Source organism: Danio rerio, chromosome 17 (assembly GCF_049306965.1).
Source record: "Danio rerio strain Tuebingen ecotype United States chromosome 17, GRCz12tu, whole genome shotgun sequence".
NCBI lineage: Eukaryota > Metazoa > Chordata > Actinopteri > Cypriniformes > Danionidae > Danio > Danio rerio.
The window spans coordinates 28,114,205-28,130,784 of record NC_133192.1 but is presented as its reverse complement, the minus strand read 5'-3'; the positions used below and the strand labels follow the sequence as shown (position 1 = coordinate 28,130,784).

The window sequence follows — 16,580 nt, the reverse complement described above, 5'->3', positions numbered from 1 at the left end:
AATATAATCTGGTTAAAGCTAGGATCTCTGGGCATGTCCCCTGCAACAGAAAAAAACCCTCTCATTTGGGACTGAGGTTTCTGGGACAGAGAGATATGATTTAGCCAAGGTTGACAGCAGTGGGTAACATTGTGCATTGTCTTTCCACCACTTGAGAGGACAAGCCATGAGTGAGATAGAGGTATCTTTGCGGTACAATTCAATGTCTGCATCAATCTAACAAGTGTGCTGTGTTCTGCAGCCCCCATGACTGTTTTTAGTCGTATTCCCAGACTTATATTTCACCACAGTCTGGCAGTGCCTGCATACTGTTTTTTTCCTTGTCTCTCACCTTTTCTCCTTTTTCGTATCTTTTTAGAAAGAAACCGAAATGCTTCCACACATCCGATTTAAAACTCGCTTTAGGTTTGATCATTTCAAGCTCTTTTTCTTCCCCGCTACTAGCAGCACCCTCCATTTCCGCATTACTGGATCTGTAGTGACAACAGACCGTAAAGGATGATGGCCACACCTAGGCTTATGGGAATTGTAGTTCCCGCTACCTTCCGTTCGCTTCATTTGCCTAAGCAAACTTTTCACAGAAACATAGTTTTATTGAGTCATGCGCCTACGGTAATATTGAAACAAATTACTATTGCGGTATGTATTTACAATATTGTTACATCCCTACTGAACAGCTTTTATAGACTTCTGAACGTTTTTGCTCACAATCGGGGGAAAGTTCAAGAAACTTGCTGAAAGATGGAATAAAATGCGGCAAGTAATAATAAAAAAATTTCAATACATCCATGTGTACTAACTTTTTGGAATGTGATAATTCATTTTGACAGCACTAATAAATATTATATACAGGCCTAGCTATGTGTATTATATGTTAATGTGTTATAAAAACAATCAGATATCCAAGTAATCACTAATCATCACTTACCCAAGTCTTTACTGGCGTTTCGACAGAATAAACAACCGTAACGTGAACATCGAAATACGCAACAGCGGTGAATGTTTGTTGATGGTAAGTTCATCAACAGAACAAAAAAGAAATGCACCCTTGCGACAAAACTAGATGATTATTATTGTGAAGCACTTTTCCCCCTTACAAAAATAAATCAATAATAATGTAGACTATGCCTCCACACTTTTGTATGCTTTCATCCGTTATTTTGTGATGTCTTAAAGATATCCACATGGGGAAAAATTATATTAATTTATAATAAACATGTTTTTGAACCACATAGTAAAGTGTATAATGTGCACAACTCTTTGTTAATGAATGCTAAAGAATACTGTAGCCTAGTAAACTAATAAACTGTAATAAACACTGTAACGTTACTGTAAACTGTGGTGCATTGTGATTATAGCAAAGAAAACTGAAGCCTATTAAATAAACTATTACTAGAGCAACAATATAATTACTATGACACGTAACGTAACGTAATTATACAGTATGTACCGCATCGATTGCAGGCAAATTCATTTTACTTCAGTAGAAATCTCTGCCCTCTACATGATATAAGGATCATGCCCGACATATGTGGTTTTTTTATATTGATATTTCCTTTGAAATATGGTATGAATCGCAAAAATATGGACTGTCCTCTGTCTCTCCTATTTTTTTTACTTCCTGTCTGCCATCTGAATTTTGTGCGTCACCAGAACCCCGTGCTTGAAAACAACCTGTTATATGAAACTTTTTAAAAGATATTTATATTTGGGATTTTTTCCAAGCTTTAACAAAATATTTTATATAATCAAAGTTGTAATTTTTCGCTTTAGTGACCCTTACCACTGAAATAAATTAAAAAGCAAATAAAATAAAATAAAATTGCAACAGAAATAGATAAATATATTTATTATTAAGTGAAAAAAAAACTTTTTTGTATTTTATTCATTTAGATTGTTTTGTATTCAAATTGTATACATTTACAATAAGACAATATCAATTGTAAAAATAATTCAAATAAATAAATAAATAAACAAATAAACAATAATAAAAATCAATAATCTGACATATTTATAGAGGTCAACTACATAAATATGAAACCAAACATTATTGGTGATCGCATTTAAACCTTTTTGTACAGATTTCTTTATATAAATCAGTTAAAAAGGGAGAGTCTTTATTTTTTTCAAATATTGTGATCATAGATTGCCATGTCTCATAAATTGTTTGGATAGATCCGGTCATTAACTATTTAATTTTCTCTTACTTCAAACATAAAACCAGGTCACACATCCTCAATGAAGCTTTAGGTGGGACTGCTGATCTCCACTCAAGTATTATTCTTCTCCTTGCTAATAAAGTAGCGAAGGCGATAACATTTTTTACCTTGTTTGTCAATGATAGACACCAAAAATAGCTCTTCCAATACTAGGTTTTATTTCTATAATTATATGAAACTTTTGGAGGATTTAGCCTACAACAAGACAATTAGGCTTATTATATTAATACACATTACAAAGACTATCATTCTTTCTTTCATTCCTTTTCGTTTTTTGGCTTAGTCCCTTTATTAATTAGGGGTCACTACAGCAGAATGAACTGCCAACTTATCCAGCATATGTTTCACGCAGCGGATACCCTTCCAGCCGCAACCTATCACTGGAAAACACCCATAAACTCTTGCATTCACACACATTCACTACAGCCTATTTAGCTTACTCAATACACCTATAGCGCATTTCTTTGGACTGTGGGGGAAACCAGAACATGTGGGGGAAACCCACGCGAACATGGGGAAAACATGCTAGCTCCACACAGAAATGCCAACTGACTGAGCCAGAGCTCATGCTGTCTACTGCGCCACCATGATGACACATGATTATTATTAATAATAATAATAATCATTTAAAAACACACTGTAAAATATCTGTGGAATTTATAATAAAAAATGGCAGTTGTGGCTGCCAGAACTTATGCTCTACTACTTCTGTTAACCAGTTAGCAGAGTTTTATTGTAATCTTTTTGCAGTCTTACTATTTGAATTTTGTTTTTTCTTTCAGATTTTAGAACAAATACATATTTTCACCAAAGTTTTAATTCATACCCATGCACCCTAATGTGGAAGAAACAAAAAGAGATGTTTTGAAATTGAAATATTGCTTCAGCCGTTATAGCTCATAAAAGTTTGGAACAATTTAAGGGCGAGTAAATAACAACAGGGGTTAAATTTTTGAGCTAAATATACCCAATGTCATTAACAGAATGTAAGAATTGACATGGAAAATTTTTTTGTGATTTTTGGGGCCATAATGCCAGCCCTAGACGTGTTAGCCATTTGAAAATGTATAGATGTATAATGTATACGAGTAATCTAGAGAAAAGCTACCAGCCTGACAACAGTTCATCCATCTGTGTGTCAAGACATTTTGTTTCTCACTACCTGTGTGTAAGGAGCAGATGTTGCTTCTCCTACCTGTCGGGATATTGCCAGCTGCAGCGCCAGGTAGAAAACAGCCAGATGATCAGTGGGGGAAAGACTCTGTGCCCTGAGACATAGAAAGACACAGAAACAAAGAGAGATTTTCATCAGCGTGAGAGAACAAGAGAAAGAGAAGAATTTAGGACAATCTGAAAATCACCTCTGGAAAGCGCTCAGAGCTTTTTTCTGATACTCTTCTTGCATTCCTCGCAGAGATGCTGTAAGGACAGACAAAAAAGCATAAGAAGATGGTAAGGACAAGATAAAGCAAGACAGAATCTTCTCATACCTTGTTGTTAGAGAAACAGTATCAGGGGATTATCGAGGGCGTAAGAGAGGGAGCGCAATATGGAGTAATTATTAAGAGAGTATTCTGAGAGAATTATGAATTATGTAATTGTTATTGCATAGAGGTACGGAACATGTTATATAAGGAAAGAGCGAGGTTATGAGTTATTAATGGATTACAGTAATGGTACTCAGATATATTAACTAGACACCAGCATAGATCTTCAAAAAGTACATTTTCTCCGAGGACCATTTTCCTGGTTGCATTCAAATTAGTCTCATAGCATTTATATTTTATTAATAATATTAAAACTTAAAAGGATTGTTAGGCCAAAAAATAAAAATGCAATTATTGTTTACTAGCCCTTCACTTGTTCAAAACCTATTTGAGTTTATTTTTTCTGCCAAACACAAAAGAAGATATTTTGAAGAATGCTGGTAGCTGGCACTCAACAACTTCTGTGGTATTTATATTCCTTATTATTAAACCACAAACATCTTCAGTGTTTAATTAAAGCAAGAAACTCATAAATCTTTAAAACCACATAAGGGGAAGTAAATGATGATGTGATTCTTATTTTTGGGTAAACTTTGAATTAAAATGCTAACATACTGTATGCAAAGGGACTAGGCCGAAAAAAAAAATGAATATGAAATGAATATGAAAAAATGAATGAATGAATGAATGACATACTGTATGCATGATAATAATTATAATGCATACAAAATACATAAAAAAAACATGCACAATCACAAAACTAATCATTCATTCATTTTCTTGTCGGCTCAGTCCCTTTATTAATTTTATTATTAGTCGCCACAGCGGAATGAACCGCCAACTCATCCAGCACATTTTTACGCAGAGGATGCCCTTCCAGCTGCAACCCATCTCTGGGAAACACAACATTAATCAAACTGACAAAACATAATATAATCACAAAACTAATTTGTTTTAAGTCACAGTTTCTGCAAATTAATCGCTACCATGTTTACAGCCCCAATTCTGTAGAAAACTTGAGGAAAATGTTAATATTAAAGATATGATTTTATTATATAGGCTAATTGAAAGGTCAGAGTTCTTTCAAACAATTATATATATATATATATATATATATATATATATATATATATATATATATATATATATATATATATATATACATACATATATATATACATACATATATATATATATATATATATATATATATATATATATATATATATATATATATATATATATATATATATATATATATATATACATATATATATATATATATACATATATATATATATATATATATATATATATATATATATATATACATATATATATATATATATATATATATACATATATATATATATATATATATATATATATATATATATATATACATATATATATATATATATATATACATATATATATATATATATATATATATATACATATATATATATATATATATATATATATATACATATATATATATACACATATATATATATACATATATATATATATATATATATATATATATATATATATATATATATATATATATATATATATATATATATATATATATATATATATATATATATATATATATATATATATATATATATATATATATAAATGTTTCACTTAAAAACTATTCACAGGGCATATTTAACTACACGTTTACGACATATCATAGGTTTATCTCCACATTCTTATTGTAAGTTCTGTGAACCACAGCATCCAGATACCTTTTTACATATGATGTGGGAATGTTCAGAGGTGCAAAAACTTCTGGATTCTGTGCTGGATTTTGTTTAAAGTTACAAAAATTAGTTTTCCCAAAGATCCTGTATTGTTTTTATTGAACGATAACTCTCAATTTCCCTTAAATGCAAAGGTCCATACATATTATTGGAAATACTGTATCTGGAACTGTCATCAGCACAGATCAACCATGCTAAACTGTACATTCTGATGGTGTGGAAAATCTATATAGGCTTCACCAAAGAAATCTTAGACACTTAAGCCACAACTGATACTACGAAAGTCAAACTTTATGTAATTCATCTAATACATCTAAACTAAAGTTATTCTGTTTTTTTCTAATGTGCATATGACAAGGTGGGGGGATGGGGGATGGAAAGTATTTTTTATCTGATTGTAAAAATTGTATATTTTAATTTTTTTTTAATAAAAACTGAATTACAAAAAACAACATTTCTATAGAGATAAAGTTAAAAGATATAAGTTATAACTCATATATAAGAGTTATAAATAGTAAACCATGAATATGTATTCATATAAGGAAAGGTACAGAGTTAGCAATAAAGAATAGAGAGGGCATAAAATATAACATATTACAAAAAGGTATATAGTGAATAAAAAACAATCATACTATAACATTTAAGAATTTCAAATACATATAGACTAAGGGTGTCACGATCCTCCAAATCCTCGATTCGATTACATTTTCGATTCTAAAGGCACGATTCGATTCGATTTTCGATAATGAATAATTAATTAATTAATGACCAATTAATTATTTGTAGCCTACCGTTTAAACTACCTGACCTGCATGGTCTTTGTTTTACCCATAAACAAATCATACAGTAAATGAATAAAGGCAAGATACACACATAATTACCACCTGTCAATCACTTTTTCTGCGGGACTCGTGAATAGGCAGTGATCTGTGTCGTTAAAATGGCGTCGGTAAAAAAGACGCACAACCAACAGGAACCAGCCAACAGTATCTGAGGTGTTCGATAAAATGACTAAGTACAAGTGAGTGAAAGATTGAAGCAGTCCTCTGACTGCCTGGACCTGCTGTCTCGAGCGCAAGGCTGTATGTGCGTCTGTGTCTGTGTGGTCACGTGATGTGCATTTTCAGAGGTAGAGAGGAAGGAGGGCTGCTCAGAAATGCTACACGCCACTGTGGATGTCAAATCGTTGTCGTTCTAAAATGCCATTTAAAAACAAAGACAGTGTAAACAGGGCCTGAGTGTGTACTTTTTGCGAGCAGATTTGCAACGGGGGCGGGCGGAGGATCGCGATACCGGTGTTGTCTATCGGACGAACCGTACGTAATACGTACATAGCAGAGCTTGCAAAACTGTGTTTTTTTTGTCGACAACACGAACGTTGTCAACATAACTCACTGGAAATCCAAAATGTTTACACACCGGCGACTTCATTGAAAGAGGAGAGGGTTTAAGTTCTCTCGACGGGTCTCCTGCTTCTGCAGTTTAACAAGCACTTCAACAAGCCTGTTTTTTCCCGCTTGGCAAGCCAAGCGGACATGGGGGCGTGGCAGCATCGACGATTCTATTTTTTGACTCGATAATCGAAATTGAGCATAAATTTCAATCGATTTCATTTAAAAATCGAAATCGTGACACCCCTAATATAGACTACACCAGGGGTTTTTAAACTCGGTCCTGGAGGTCCGGTGTCCTGCAGATTTCAGCTCCTACTAGCCTCAACTCACCTGCAAGGATGTTTTTAAAAAGCCTAGTAAAAGCCCAGGTGTCTGATTGGGGTTGAAGCTAAAATCTGCAGGACACCGTAGTTCCAGGACCAAGATTTAGAACCCCTGGACTACATGGTACTACTATAGCTTAAAGCAGTGTTTCCCAAACCAGTTCCTGGAGGCAACCCAACAGTGCATATTTTGGATATCTCCCTTTGGATCTGATCCATTAACTTTAGGTTTTGGAGGCTCTTCCTGGCTGGTTCTCAATTCCAAGAACGCTGAGCACAGACTTGTGTTCTTGTGGAGATCGGTCTTACCAAGTTACCCCGGAAGAACAAACTCGGGACATCGTGAAAACAGAGAACGTGTCCTCTGAGAAATGAGATGCTGTGTTCTTCCCTGGTTCTTCATGATGGTCATATGACCTTCACACGTTTTTAATGGAAAATTACAGCATTCATCCAACGATTTATTGTTTTTCCCATTGTCAATATATATATACTATACACACAAAAAAATACAAATAAAATTTTAATATGAACTTCAGCAAATAAACACGCTGAATGTGTTTTTGCCTTTATAAAGATTTTAATATCAATGTTTACTTTCACCGTTTCATTTAGGGAAACTCCAGAGATAAATCTCTGAACTCTGAATAAACCTATATAAAATGATGCGCTTTCCACCTCCTTTATTCAGCCGTAATGACTTCTGGGACTTCTCGACTAAGTTTTGCGCTCAAGTCTGCATCGATGCGTCCTCGATATCAAGAACACATCCTGGAACTTAAAATCGTCCTCCGTTCTTGTAATCTTGAGTTTTGGAACTGAACTTTGGCAGTTGATGATGATGTTACACGAGAACACCAGGACGCAAGGCCACTGAAGAACGCATATTGACAAACAGCCCTTATGTTTTGATGAGTTGAGGTGTACTTGATTAGGGAGAGATTGAAAATGTGTACTGTTGGTGTGCCTCCAGGAACAGGGTTGGGAAACACTGCCTTAAAGTATGTGTAGTTTCCATGTTAAAAAACAAAAAAAACATGCTGGTTATATGAAGTACCAAAATGGATTAAGGTTAGGTTCAGGGGTATTTTGCTATAACACTCTATACCCAAAATAAATAGTTTTATAAATTTTATGTTTCTTATAAAATGTACTCTGTAGTCAGATTTGTGATAATGAAAACTATGAGAAAATAATTAAATATATATATTTGATTCTGTTGAAAAGAGCTGAATGGAGAACTTCAATCCATTTTGTGCTCTATCTAATACAATGTATGGTCTATAGACAATTTTACAGTCCTGTTTTACATATACAATATTCTTACTTTAATAATAATTACATAAACAGGGAAATAACTAGGCTCACACGGACTCTGCGCGCGAAGAATTCCGCAGATTTTCCGCAGAATTCCGCTTTTTTCTGCAGATTTTTAGCCCATTATTAATTCTGTTTATTTACTTGGGTAAATGTGTAAATCTGAATTTATTCAGTTTTTATTCAGTAATTTATTACTTTTTATTAATAATATATATTGAGTTTAAGTTATGATACTCCGCTGGATACTTCCAAAATAATTCCGCAGAAATCCACAGATTTTTACCAAAATTCGCCGCAGAAATAGCAAAAAACGTCCACAGATTTCATCTGGCCCTGGTAATAAGTAAGTTTAGGGACAGTACCTAGTTATTACCTAGTTTATGTAATGATTATGTTAAGAATATAATAGGACTATAAAATAAAATGCTACAAAGTATTTTTTATATCAAATAGATTCAGATCAAAACAGAATATTGTGTGTATAAAGTGTGTCATCTAATAGAGTAACTCTGCATATATACAGTGTGTCCTACTGCAGCTATACTTACCATCTGTGGCTTTCAGGCTGTAGACGAGACCAATAGCGAGATAGCCTTTAGCCCTGAATTCAGCCGCCTTCTCACCCATATCAATCACTATTTTAGCGAAGCGCTCACCTTCTTCCAGCTAAAACACACAAATACACACCCCATGTCATCACCTCCTCACTGTTCGTGGACAGTCTAACAGTAATGGATTTTCAGAGTCGTAAACAGGTCAGTGTCAGCTCTCCAGTTGATCTTGTGCATATTTCTCATGATTCCTCTTTCATTACCCAGTGCAGGTTTCCAATACACAGCTTGACGGCCAGCAGAGGAATGGTGGGATCGTCTGGCTTCAGTCTAATACACTCCTTCAGCACCTTCACTGCTCGAGCCGACTATATACACACACAAACACAGGCTTTTGAGTCATTTAGAGTCATTTATAGGTGATACAGAAGATCAAATGCAAGAGACCATTTCAGTTTCTCTGGATTTACTAGATGCGAGTCAAATGTTCAGATTTCCAACTCTAAATAAAATATCAAATTCCCTGACTTATAATGACTAAAAACCTGAATTTCACAACTCTGTGATTGCTGTAATTAAAGATGCTGTTCAAATTCTACATTGCTTTACATTAAGTAACATTATATCTACATATAGAAAGTGCTCATCTGGTGTGTGATACCTCAAATTGTCACAGACAAGGCACGGCAGTATGTGACTCGCTTTAGATGTGTTATGTGAAATTACTGCAATGCATATTCAGCCGAAGCCCATTTGAACAAGGCTATGTTTGTTGAATGATTTATTTTTAATGCTGCAGTTGAAGAGATCTCAATCGTTTTTCATGCTTTAGATTCATGCATCAAATATGATTAAGCAGGCTTTATATGGTTAAGAGGTAAACACTGTCTCACTTTGTTTCTTTAGTGATCCCTTGACATAAATTACAGAGACCAATGATTCTTGAGGTCAAAAAAATTTATGAAGAACTAATGTGTCATTTTAAAAAATATATATTTCATATTAAAACGCTGAAGAAATGCTGCAAATATTGTTTAACATTATGGGAAATTTCGAGAAAAGTTATTTTTGAATGTAATAATCATAAATGTTGCTAAATGGAAGATATAAATGTAATGGATTAATAAATATCATCATAACTTGGAAAAATAAAATTCTTGACGTTCAATGTCTGGAATAGACATGGGCCGTTACAAGATTTTGACGATATGATAACCTTGGGGGAAAAAAAAAAAAAAAAAAAATCACAGTTTCACGAGTGATTACTGCTTTGAAATATGTTCTTGTTAAATGTCAGGGTAAAAAACAACAATATTTTCCCAAATTGAAATATTTTTTATTTTACATTATTTAACATTTGTTTTAAATATTTTTAAACAGTTAACATGTCAGGCTAAATAACTAAAATAAATCATTTATTTATGCGGTCTTCATTAATTTCAAAAACACAAATTTCTTTAAAACTTTAAGCATCTTTGGATATCTTTATATCTATTTTCATTAGATATAAAGTAAGCCATTGTTCAGATATTAAGCAGGCTTGGATGTTAGTTTATAAGCAATTTGTTTTTCAGATGTTTCCTGAATTATGGTCTGACTAGTAGCTTTTAATCTAGGGGGTCTTTTTCTGCTGAATATACCATTGCCCTAAAAAACTCAATAAAATAGTTGTAAAAAAAAACATGTAAAAATAAATTAAAAACACATTACATACGGTATAGCAGAACATTTTAATGGTTTTAAAACATTGACTTTTCAAAACCTTAAAACCGGTTACTGTTCCATGCTTAGTCTGGAATTGACCAATTTAAAATCCCATGCCATTTCTAAAATTCCTTGACATGTGGAAACTGTAAATGTTAATAAACGTTTATTCTACAAAGCTCCAATAACATTTCTGATAAATTTGGAATATAAGTGTTATTATTTAGAGCAATTTGTTTGTTTCATCAAAATGAAAACTGGTCAGAATAACTGAAACATAAACTTGAATTATACCTGTCAACATTGGGATGGAAAATACGGGATACTTTAATAGCAAACTTTTATTGAAAATAAAATAAAAGGTAAAATAAAATAAATGATAGACTATTAAAATCAATGGCCTATACATAAATTAATTAGTTATGTGAGAAATTAAAAACCTGTCCATTTTTATTCACTGTTTAAATATTGTTAAAAGTTACTAAAGTTATTTAGTGAAGAGCGGCAAATTTCTCATTTTGATACACTCTTGTGTTTGATAACAGACAAAACAAAATCATTTAATTACATTTGTAACTGTTTATGCTCATTTAAGTATAAACTATTTGTGTTTGAAACAAAATACGCCAGAACAGACATGTTTACATAGCCTATTAATAAGTGTATTGGTCTGTTTAAAAACTCACCCAAATCATAAAGTGTCCATTTTCACTTCTATCTAAAGTAGCTGATCTGGGAACAGTGTCTTTATAAGGAGCATGTCCGTCAGTCAGCACTGACACATGATTTGACTGTTTCAGAGGTTGCATAGGAAAGTCAACAGTCGACACATAGCAAATGTGGAAATAAAGTAAATGCGTTTTAATTTTAGTTTCCATTTTAATAATAATTTCGACGTGCTTTCAAGCCAAAACAAAGCAACAGCACAATTCTCTTGAACAGCTCTTTATTATATCACATTAATTATATCACATCTGAGATTGACTCTTTGATGCTACTTTCATTTTTCATAGAAAGATTAAAAATATGGGAAAAATACGGGAAAATACTTAAATGCGATGATAGAATGGTAAAATATGGGAGAATGCAGGCAAAAATTGGAGGGTTGACAGGTATGTAAAACATCTCTATTTTGTTGTCCAAATATTAATAAAAACATTTCTGAAAATGTTATTTTATGCCAAGAAAAGTATTTAAAAATATATATTTAATTTGGAAGAACTGTCAGTAGTTTCCAGAATAAAACTAACTAAAAACTGCAGATTCAGAGAATTCTTAACTGCCTGAAATTTTTATGAGCAAAAGAACTCTTGGTTTCACACACAGAAGACAAAAAAAGTCAAAACTAACCTTCCCAGCAGCCATGAGGGAGAGCGCTAGCTGGAACCAAAGATGAAACTCCTCAAAGGCAAACTTCATGGCTCTTTCAAGACACTGTGAAGAGGACACATAAGGATCACCTCAGATAGGATTTGAGAACAATTAGGACCCTCAACAGATACACAAACAAAGGTCAAGCACAGAGCCAGGCCATGTCTCCTGCTGCAGATTACCCACAGTGCCACAGGCTTTCTGCACGTCTCTGAGGTTTTACAGTTAATCACGCCAACAGCTTAGCACAGAGCAATTCATTGAGCAATTAGATCTATATAACAAACAGCAACTCAAACACACGACCCTGCAGAGGACACACACACAAAATATGACAGACTCCTGGGGCCCGGTGATTGCACAACCATAAAATCCTTGAATATAAAAGACACAGCAAAAGTTATGCTGAGTCCAACATTAGCAACAACAGCGTGATCAACAGATGGAGATGACAGAGAAAAATCTGTTCAGGTATGCTAATGAAAACATCACGCCACAAACCACAAACCACAAACCACAAACACACACACACACACACACACACACACACACACACACACACACACACACACACACACACACACACACACACACACACACACACACACACACACACACACACACACACACACACACACACACACACGCGCACACACGATGTTCTTTGTTGGGCTGGTTTGTCTTAAATAGGCCATGCTTTATATATTTAAAAAAACAAACAAGGAAAAAACAAGGACACTTATTTCAGGCTAAAAGAAAACTTTAAGTAGAAAGTTAAATGTGGTTTAATTATGACAAATTTGTGACAAGCAAACTTTGGCTTTACTTCTGAAACTGGGTTAGTTCTAAATCAATCAATCAATCAATCAATCAATCAATGTCTGTCAGTCAGTCAGTCAGTCAGTCAGTCTGTCTGTCTGTCTACACTACATAAAAAGTCTTGTTGTCAATCACAGTTGTAAGAACAGCAAATAATAACTTGACTTATTGCATTCCAATCATCACAAATACTGCAGAAGACCTATTGGAACCTGCATGGACCCAAGATTCTCACAGATATTAGTCAATTTTGGGAAAGGAAAAGTCTTGGTTTGGGGTTACATTCAATATTCAATATTGTGTGAGAGATCTGCAGAGTGAATGGCAACATCAACAGCCTGAGGTTTCAAGATATTTGTGCTGTCCATTACATTACAAACCACAGAAGGGGGTAAATTCTTTAGCAGGATAGCGCTCCTTCTCATATTTCAGCCTCCACATCAAAGTTCCTGAAAGCAAAGAATTTCAAGGTGCTCCAGGATTGGCCAGCCCATTCACCAGACATGAACAATATTGGATGCATGTCTGGGGTAAGATGGAGGAGGAGGCATTGAAGATGAATCCAAATAATCTTGATGAACTCTTTGAGTCCTGCAAGAACACTTTCTCTGCCATTCCAGATGACTTTATCAATGAGTTACTTGTGTCACTGCAGAGATGTATAGATGCAGTCCTCCAAGCTCATGGGAGTCATACACTATATTAATTCTTTTTCCACTGTACCATGACTTTATATTCTGCTGAACAAAAAATCAAGTCACTTCTGATAGGCGACAAGACTTTTTTCCATGTAGTCTGTCTATCTATCCATCCATCCAACTATCTACCTACCTACCTACCTACCTATCCACCAATCCATCCATCATAATATTACATTTAATGCATAAAAAGCCTAATATTAATACAAACAATAATATAACAACAAATTTAATCATTGTCGTTTGGGATTTTGACCAAGTGGAAGTTAAATTTTAGATATTATGACATAATTCCCATTTTGGTTCATCCATAATATGTTATGTTATGTTATTTTATATGTTATTTGTAGGCCCACACAGAATCATTGCGCACAGAAATCCACAGATTTTCAGCCCATCGAGTTTATATATTATTTACATGTGTAAATGTGTGTAAATATATATTTTTTCCGTTTATATTTATATTTAGTCATTTCACTAATATTATTGTGATATAATAATAGTAATATTAAAATGTTTATATGATTTATTCACAATACTGTTCGGAAAGTAATATTTTCTGTCTTTTAATAGATACGTTTTATGAGACTTGCTTTGTTTACCAATGGACCAGTCGATCTAATTGGATTTGCATAGTAAACATTAAATAAATGTTAAAAAGGTGTTATTTTTTATTTCATATATATAGTTTTTAGTTAGGGTACTCCTAAAATTACTACGCATAAATCTGCTGATTTTTTACAAAATTTTCTGCAGAAATAGCAAAAAGCAGATTCTGTCTGGCCCTAGTTATACGTTACGTTACGTTATGCCGTTATGAGAAAATGGAATAATAGACCACGGAGAGTAAACCCCTTGAGTGTGTATTATCTAATAATCCACAGTTAAAACTTTCAGACTACAGTTCATCAATACAATCCACTGTTGCTAAATCCAAAGCATAACTTTAGAACTAATAATAAAGGCTTGTTACACGCTCCCAAACTGGCATACAGACTGTCAATAATTTCCAGACAAGTCCCAGACACACACATTCACACAAAAAGAGGGTAGTCTACAGCACAGGTCTGGTCTTGTTACCACAGCAACTATACCAGGAGGTGCACCGAGTATTTCTGAACAGAACCTCACCTCTGAGAGCATCTCATACTGTCCCCGACGGCCCAGTGCGATGGTCAGCAGGTCGTACACCAAAGAGGCACTCTGGAGGCTGATTATTCTGTCATTATTGTGTTCGGGGATTCGACTCAAAACAGCGTCTCTGTTAGCCTATAAACAATGTTGAAATGAATAAACACATTTCCTGCATCACACTACTGTTCAAAATTTAAGGTAGGCAGATATTTTATATGTGAGAAAAATGTATCCTTTTTTAAATATGGATTTATATTCAAAATGAATCTTTAGCAGCGAGATATTATTCTCCAGTGTAATACTCAAAATCCTTCAGAAAACATTGTAATGTGCTGATTTAACCAATTAAACATTCTTCCGGATTTTTAATTAACAGGATGTTCATTTGAAATACAATGTTCTGTAACATTACCCAGCTACTCTGCAGTATTAAAATCTTATTTCCAGTGAAAAAAAGCACCATTTGATCGCACTGTGCCAGACTACAAACTCATTACGGCTGAACTCAAACCCTGTAATGTTGAACAGTCGGTTTAAAGAAATCTGAAGAAAAGCCACATGAGCGAGAGACTCAATAGGAGTTTCTGCTGTGCTCAAGCTAAAGGCATCTCGGATTTTTCAGCTCTGCTTTCAGTACTATAATAATAGGCCTTTCATAAGGTAAAACCTGCAGTGTCAGGCTTCATTTACATATTCAGACGGTCACGCAACTTTTACTTCTACTCACCATAGACTCGCTGATTAACAACAGAAGTAAAGCCTCCTCTGTGTTCTCCTGAGGACAAAACAAACTAGAGAGAAAGGGAAAAGGATTATCATGATTTTTTTTTTTCCATCAGTGAAGCATATTTTTAAAATCTGTTCTTTCCTTTTTTATGTTGGGGATGATAGAGCAACCATACGTTCTTCAAAAATGGTTATGTTTAAATCAGTATTCTCCACACTCGGTCCTGGAGGGCCAGTGTCCTGGAGAGTTTAGGTCCAACCCTAATCAAACACACCTGAATCATCTAATTAAGCTCTTGCTCGATATACTAGAAACTTACTGGCAGGTGTGTTGAGGCAAGTTAGAGCTGAACTCAGCAGGACACCGCCCCTCCAGGACTGAGTCTGGACACCCCTGGTTTAAATGCACCCAAATAATCAGTTTGTAATCGGATTGATGATTCATTCAAAAACAAAAACATTTTCAAAACATGATTCGACTGAGATCAATCTAATTGAAATTTCCAATGAATTGGAAAGGGAGTTTATTGTTTAGTTAATTCAATAAAACAGCAAAAAATGACCATGTAAACATTTTAATCTGATTTGAGTACTTATTTAATTGTACTTCAGAAGACTCATTAGCCCACGCATGATTTCATGAATGCAGGGTTAGGCATGTAAAACCGCTGGCTATGTTTTTTTTAATTTGGCTGCTTAATGAAGCACAATACTTTAGAAACGTGTTGTAACCTAAATATAAGTTTAAATTCAGGGTGTCTGCAGGTTTTATCAAGTCAAATGTAAGCCTTTTTAAGACCCTTTTAAGACCATTATGAATGAAATTGACATATACAGAGTTAAATATCAAGGATTTTTTTTTTCTAATGGCCGAGTTGATCTTTTGCTTTCCACAAGAACAACAAAAACAAATGTAGTTAATCCTTAGCCATATATTTTAACGTGTCAAAACAAGAAAACTCTAGTTGTATACTTTTTCTCTTCAATTTAATGACAAGTTTAACCTTGTTAAAAGTATATTTATTACGGACACAATTACAAGAATGATCAAACATATAT

General features: G+C 33.8%; 1 protein-coding gene across 5 annotated transcripts in view; it reads right to left on the bottom strand.

The window, feature by feature from the left end:
• ttc7b (tetratricopeptide repeat domain 7B) overlaps positions 1 to 16,580 on the bottom strand; it is a 79,772-nt gene that overhangs the window by 34,014 nt on the left and 29,178 nt on the right. For 4 of the 5 annotated variants that reach the window (XM_009293100.5, XM_021467208.3, XM_005158520.6 and 1 more), the window contains 7 exon segments: positions 15,523 to 15,586; positions 14,793 to 14,930; positions 12,124 to 12,207; positions 9,333 to 9,437; positions 9,067 to 9,184; positions 3,581 to 3,638; positions 3,415 to 3,487 (listed from right to left, as the gene is read on the bottom strand). In XM_009293100.5, coding sequence (XP_009291375.2) covers positions 3,415 to 3,487; positions 3,581 to 3,638; positions 9,067 to 9,184; positions 9,333 to 9,437; positions 12,124 to 12,207; positions 14,793 to 14,930; positions 15,523 to 15,586 — 640 coding nt within the window. 5 annotated transcript variants of the gene reach the window in all.